General features: G+C 49.7%; 2 protein-coding genes across 2 annotated transcripts; both read left to right on the top strand.

Annotated features, from left to right (window-relative positions):
* The first annotated feature begins 153 nt into the window (after positions 1–153).
* On the top strand, positions 154–5,346 carry LOC112465515. Its single transcript, XM_025033083.1, has one exon. The coding sequence runs from the start codon at positions 154–156 to the stop codon at positions 5,344–5,346; it is 5,193 nt and encodes a 1,730-aa protein (XP_024888851.1).
* Positions 5,347–5,619: 273 nt separating this feature from the next.
* Positions 5,620–7,293, top strand: LOC112465514. The gene is made up of 3 exons (XM_025033082.1): positions 5,620–6,193; positions 6,287–6,626; positions 6,722–7,293. Exons 1-3 carry the CDS (start codon positions 5,771–5,773, stop codon positions 6,940–6,942), a joined length of 984 nt encoding a protein of 327 aa, XP_024888850.1. The 5' UTR covers positions 5,620–5,770; the 3' UTR covers positions 6,943–7,293.
* The last annotated feature ends 90 nt before the right edge of the window (positions 7,294–7,383 follow it).

Raw genomic sequence — 7,383 nt, forward strand, 5'->3', positions numbered from 1 at the left:
ATTCCTCCATTCCTCGCGATTCAATTGAATTGATAAATTCAAGAACATTTTTGGTCCTTCGAGCCGGATCTATCGGATTCAGTTCCGCTTCGGTCCTCTTTTCGCGATAAAAAGTGCGTGCTTGCTGTTCGTTGTGAACTGTGCTTCCGTGCAATGCCTGAAAAGAAAAATCAAATGGAAGACTTAATACAAGGACAAAGAGATTTACATGGGAGGATCTCACGCGTGGTGGAAAATCTCCGGAAGCTGGGGCAAGCCAACATCACCGCTGGCGCCGTTCAATCCCGTTTGGCCAGCCTCGAGAGCTGTTGGAACAAGTTCGAAGAGCAGGACAAAACTCTTCGTACGGTTCACCGGGAAGCTGTGAGCGGTACCTCTTACCTGACGGAAGATTTCTTTAGCCTCGTGGAAGAGGCATACCTCAATCAGAAGGGGACATTACTCGACTGTTCCACTCGACTTTCTCGCACTCCACAAGCCGAACCGAGAGCGGATCCGTCAGCATCACGAACCACGCTACCTAGAATACAGCTGCCAGAATTCACGGGGAGGTATGAAGACTGGCCCGCCTTTCGAGACTTGTTTCAGTCCCTCATCGGCAAGGACAGCAGTCTAAGCGAGGTAGAGCGACTTCATTACCTCAAGGTAAGCCTGAAAGAAGATGCAGAGGCGTTAATTAAAAACTTGCCTACAACGGCGGAAAATTATCGACGCGCGTGGAAAATCTTGTGCGAACAGTTCGAGAACAAAAGACTACTAGTGCGATCTTGTTTAACTAAATTTACCGCGTTGCAAAAAATGAAATCTGAAACGGCTACTGAATTGCGGAAAGTACTAAACGGCGCGTCCACAACTGCCGGCGCGCTGGAGAGCATCGGTCGTCCGATATCGAGCAGCGAGGACCTTTTCGTTTTTTTTGTAGTGGAGCGGCTCGACGCTCGCACTCGCCGAGAATGGGAAAACTCTATCAGCGAGTCGACCAATCCCCCGACTTATGAAACTCTTAAGCGCTTCCTCGATCGCCGGCTCCAAACGTTGGAAGCAATTCAGCCGGGAAGATCAGAGACGCCTGCGAATAAATCTACGGAAACGGGAAATAAAGCCTCGCGATCTCATCATGTGCAAAAACGAGAGCCCGGTTTCTCGCGATGCGGAATCTGTAAGAAGGAGCATGCTCTGATGTTGTGCGATGTATACAAGGGCAAACCCGCTCGGGAACGAAAACAGTACGTCGACAGTAACTCCCTTTGTGAGAACTGCCTCGGACGACACAAGGTCAACGATTGCCCGTCCAAAAGACTGTGTTCGGTGTGCGCCGAAAAACATCACACTTCACTGCACGATGCTTTCCGAAAAACTCCGACGGAGCCCGAGACCGCTAAGACCGAGAGTGTGACAACCGCGCATGTTGCGCGAAACTCTCCGCGTACTCAACCGTCGGTACTTCTTGCTACCGCTCGAGTTCAAATACTTGATCGCTACGGGAGATCAATCAACGCGCGGGTTTTAATCGATCAGGGTTCGGAAGCGACGATCATAACGGAAAATCTCGCTCAAAGACTAAAACTTCCACGAAGACAGACTTCAGTCGCAGTGTTCGGAGTGGGAGGCGACCAGACGGGAGTCGCGAGGGGCAGTGTCGTTTTGAAGATCTCACCGCGCTCGGGGGGAGAATCAGTGACGTCACACGCGATCATATTGCCGCGGCTCACCGAATATTCGAGTGTTTCAGACGCACCGTTTGATGAATGGCCTCATATTCAAGGACTCGAGCTCGCAGATCCGGACCTCACATCGACTGACCCGATCGACGTCTTGCTTGGCGCGGACGTCTACTCATCAATAGTGCTCGAGGGATTACGCAAGGGGACCCGCTTGCAACCCGTTGCACAGAAGACCATTTTTGGATGGATCCTACTGGGTCAATTCAAGCCAGCTGAGGAGGATCAAAGGGTGTCGAGTCACCAGTGCTTACTCGGCGAATCCCTCTCTAACCTCGTCAGGAAATTTTGGGAGCAGGAGGAGCTTCCGATTTCACCCACACCTCTCACGCTCGAAGAACAGGAGTGCCAAGAATGGTTCACCCGAACACATCAACGAACTCCCGACGGTCGCTATGTCGTTCGCTTGCCTGTACGCTCGACCCTGCCGGACCTATCGGAGACTCGTACCGCGGCGATCCATTCTCTTCTCCGCACCGAAAAGCGCTTCCTGAGAGACACTGAGTTCAGAGAACTCTACACGGACTTCATGAGCACATATGAGGACTTAAATCATATGTCAAGAATTACGACAACGTCTCACCTGCCAGCAAGGGTCTGCTACCTCCCGCATCACGGAGTGTTCCGAGCCGCAAGCACCTCGACGCGCCTCCGAGTAGTCTTCAATGGATCTTGGACCGTCTCCTCGGGCACATCGCTCAATGAACACCTCCATGTCGGACCTAACTTGCTGCCAGCCCTAGCCGACAGAATTCTTCGTTGGCGATGGCATACTTATGCGATGGCAGCCGATATTGAGAAAATGTATCGGCAGATACTTGTTCACGAGGAAGATCGGGACCTGCAGAGGATCGTATGGAGAAAGGATCCGGACGGCGAAATACTGGACTTAAGGCTCAACACCGTTACCTATGGTCAAGCTTGCGCACCATTCCTCGCTCTCAGTTCCCTTCGTCAGCTTGCGAGCGATGAGCAGGTCCGCTTCCCGGAGGGTGTCTCTGTAGTGCTCGAGGACTCCTACATGGACGAATTCTACTTCGGGGCCGATACGAAAGCGGAAGCCCTGGAAAAGCAGAAACAGTTAGGAGGTCTTTGCAAGGCGGGCGGCTTCCCCCTGAAGAAGTGGACAGCCAACTCTACCGAACTACTCGAGAACATACCCGAGGACGATCGCTTGCCACGCCAGTCTCGCGCCTGTACAGACGAGCGGATCACTCATTCTGCGCTGGGACTTCTTTGGGATCCGCTGGGGGACTGCTTCTCTTTTGCCGTCAAACCACCGGCGGAGGGTGCCGTGACGAAGCGCTCAATTCTATCCCAGACTGCCCAGCTCTTTGATCCACTCGGCTGGCTCACTCCAACGATCGTTCTAGCGAAGATCTTCATCCAGTCCGCGTGGCTATTGGGCCTTGACTGGGATGAACCTTTACCGGAAAACGAAGTTGCTCGATGGATTAAATTCAAGGCGGAGCTGCCGGTGCTCTTAAACATAAGAGTCCCAAGAGCGCTAGCCAAGGGAACAACAAATTACCTGAGGACGGTGCACGGCTTCGCTGATGCGTCAGAGCGCGCGTACGCTGCAGTGCTCTATCTGAGAGCTGAAGGCGAGGACGGCGAGATCAAGGTAACACTGATCACTGCGAAAAGTAAAGTTGCTCCTCTTAAGCAGGTGACCTTGGCGAGACTGGAACTCAGCGCGGCGGAGCTCTTGGCGAGACTCGCGAGACACTCGGTGGACGTTCTACGCCTGCAGGATCTACCGCTGCACCTATGGACGGATTCAAAGGTAGCTCTCGGTTGGATTCAAGGACATCCATCGCGGTGGAAGACTTACGTGGCCAATCGAGTCGCCGAAATTCAGCGCTTAGTGCCAGAAGCCCAATGGAAACACCTCCCTGGACGTTGCAACCCTGCGGACTGTGCATCTAGAGGTCTGTTTCCCAGTGAGCTAGTCAACCACGAACTATGGTGGCACGGTCCGAGCCTCTTGCATGAAGGAGCAAACTCGGCAGCAGTGGAACAGATCGAAGCGCCCGACGAGTGCCAAACAGAGCAGCGAGCGCACACGTTGACCACATCCACTGGCGAACCCCCCGAGGAACATCCAATGCTATCACAGTACTCGACACTCCATAAACTCCTGCGAGTCACTGCCTGGTGTCGACGATGGTTACTTCGAGAGCACCAGTCGAATGAAAACGGCCGCCGAGATCCAGGAGAGGCGCACCGTCGTCCCTTATCCGCCACGGAGATCGACGACGCAGAAAAATTGTGGATTCGCCATGTTCAAGCTATTCACTACAAAAGGGAACTATCTTTAATTGCCGTAGATTCCAAGGTTGACTGCAAGGGATCACTTACCAAGCTCTCCCCGCTGCTGGACAAAGAAGGAATGCTGAGAGTGGGAGGCCGCCTACGACATGCAACCCTCTCCTTCGACGAGAAGCACCCAATTATTTTGCCTCCTCTATCGGCTCTCACCAAGTTAATTATTGAAGCCTGTCACAGGAGAGCACTGCACGGAGGGGCGCAACTGACACTCGGTATCGTACGCCAGCGTTACTGGATACCACGTGGACGCAACCTGACGAAACAATGCATCCGTCGCTGTATCACTTGTGTGCGATGGCGGGCGGCATTGGCCGAACAGAAGATGGCCGATCTGCCTCGACCACGAGTAACTCCAGCGAGGCCGTTCCAATACACAGGCGTCGATTATGCAGGACCGATATTTCTGAGGACAGCGCCCGGACGGGGCCACAAGGCGATCAAGGGCTTTTTGGTGGTCTTCGTCTGCCTAAGCACGCGGGCGGTACACCTCGATGTGGCCTCTGATTACTCCTCACAAGCTTTCATTGCCGCCTTTAAACGATTCGTCTCTCGACGAGGAATGTGCACTGAACTTTTTAGTGATTGCGGAACTAATTTTGTAGGTGCCGATGCAGAACTCCGCAAACTCTTTTCCGCTAGCACGAAGGAAGGACGATCCATCGCAGAGGAGATGGCCAACAACAGAGTACGATGGCGATTCAATCCCCCTGGAGCTCCACACTTCGGCGGTCTGTGGGAGGCAGTGGTTAAATCAGCCAAGCACCACCTGCGAAGGGTCCTCGGCGATGCCACACTTACCTACGAAGAAATGACCACTTTACTCACTCAGATAGAGGCATGCCTCAACTCCCGTCCGTTGAGCCCGCTCACGGATGATCCGGAGGACTGTGCTGCGCTCACACCGGGGCATCTCCTTGTAGGGACGGCTCTCACAGCTGTGCCTGAGCCCTCTCTGCTAGATGTGCCTGCAGGCCGGCTCTCGCGTTGGCAGCTCCTGCAGCAAATGCGCGATCAATTCTGGTCGCGGTGGCAGACCGAATACCTTAGGGGCTTAACCCAGCGATCGAAGTGGAAGGAGGCGACGGCGTACCAACCTGGACAGATGTGCCTGATGCTGAACGAGAATACGTCCCCGGCGAAGTGGCCACTCGCGCGTATAACTGCCGTCCACCCGGGTGACGACGGGCTCGTTCGGGTCGTCTCAATTAAAACAGCCACGTCGGAATTCAAACGCCCCATCGCGAAGCTCGTATTACTCCCTATCCAAGCTCGCGAGAAAGATAATTCCCATTAATAAACGCATAATTTCACCTGCCGAACGCTTTACTTTCAATGAATTCTTACCGTAAATTCAAGGAAATAATAGAGCAGCCGTCGCCGTGTTCGTCCCGCGCTGTCATTTCGCTCGTCAACTCAGTTGGTAAATCTGAAGAATAGTGGCCTCCTCACCGATTTCGTTCAACTTGGGCTCAATCGACGCGTTTTTGCACGAAACGACCGAATCTGGCAGAAAAAAGTGTCGCTCTGCCCCGCGAAGCGAGATATTAACGGTTAAAGTTGACAGGATTCAGGTTATGATTCCTGTCATACCGACGAGATGCAGCGACTACGACCATGCCCTGCGGCCACACGCGCATGCTCAGTGGCCGCACGCGCATGCAGCAGATCACGTGACAACTGTTTGGTTGGTATAAGTCAGAAGTGTAACATAATTTGAAATGATAGTCTTTTGTTTTATCATAAGTCATCGTGTCAAAATGCAGCTGCACGAGTTTTTGGCAGTGACTCACGATAAAGACAAATTAATGAATTATTTAATAGAACATAATGTGATAAGCAACGAAATATATTGTCCGAAGTGCAATAATAAATTAAAGTTAAACAGAGATAATTTCTCATTTCGTTGTCGGAAAGCATTATATGAGAAAGATAAACATAAAAAATATGTAAAGAAACAATGCACATTTAGAGGAACTGTTAGATTTAATACATGGTTCAGCAAATCTAAATTAAGCTTGGAAACAATATGCAGGATGACTGCATATTTTATTATGTTGAGACCTCCGAGACTTATGTTTATGTGCACAGAGTTGCAACTTTCTCAGCACTCGGTTGTTGACTGGATTTCTTTTTGCCGAGAAGTAAGTATAAATTAATATCCTTAATACAATGAATATATGTTCAATAGATATCTATATATTTATAGAATTTGATATGTTGATTTGTTATAATAGGTTTGCATATATTGGGCCGAAAAGAATTCGACGAAACTTGGAGGTCCCAATATAATCGTCGAAATAGACGAAGCAAAAATCGGCAAAAGGAAGTACAATCGTGGCCGAATAATCGACGGAAAGTGGATCTTCGGTGGATACGAACGTGGCACAAAAAAAATTTTTATTGTGCCAGTGCAAGACCGCACGGAAAAAACTCTGCTTGAGCTGATCAAGGAGTGGATTCTACCTGGGACGACGATAATGTCGGATTGTTGGAAGTCGTACAACTGTTTAAACAGTGAAGGCTTCCAACATCTGACAGTAAATCACTCGATGAATTTCGTCGACCCAGATACTGGTAATTACATTGCAAATATAAAGAGCAACATATGCATTCGAAATACACAACACTAAACTTTAGCATTACTAATTTCTATTTGTTTGTCTATTCAGGAGCCCACACTCAGAACATTGAACGTGTTTGGAGAGAAGTAAGGGCTAATATCCCACGGTATGGAACGCGTTCTTCGCATTTAGTGGGATATTTAGCTGAATATCTCTTCAAACGCGTTCATGCTTATGAAGATCGCTTAAGCAGTTTTTTCCGTGCAATTGCGGACTTGTATCCACCGAAGACTGTGGACGATGAAGCAGATGTCTCGGAGGCTACATAACTTCAAGATTAAGTTAGATCTGCTAAACCATGTATTAAATCTAACACTTCCTTTTAATGTGCATTGTTTCTCCACATATTTTTTATGTTTACTTTTCTCATATAATACTTTTTGTCAACGAAATGAGAAATTATCTCTGTTTAACTTTAATTTATTATTGTACTTTGGACAATGTATTTTATTACTTATCACATTATGTTCTATTAAATAATTTATTAATTTGTCATAAATTTATGTTAATATCATAAATTATGTTAATTTCCACGCTTTTTCAACCGCTGGGGGGTGCTTTCGGGGGAGGTGCGGTAGCCCCGAAATAGTTCACGCATACACTTTTCACGCGAACCGAGGTTCACGCACACCCCCCCCGTGCTTTCGGGGGAGGTGCGGTAGCCCCGAAATAGTTCACGCATACACTTTTCACGCGAACCGAGGTTCACG

The sequence above is a fragment of the Temnothorax curvispinosus genome, unplaced genomic scaffold (genome assembly GCF_003070985.1).
Source record: "Temnothorax curvispinosus isolate PA1 unplaced genomic scaffold, ASM307098v1 QBEX01015290.1, whole genome shotgun sequence".
Classification (NCBI taxonomy): Eukaryota; Metazoa; Arthropoda; class Insecta; order Hymenoptera; family Formicidae; genus Temnothorax; species Temnothorax curvispinosus.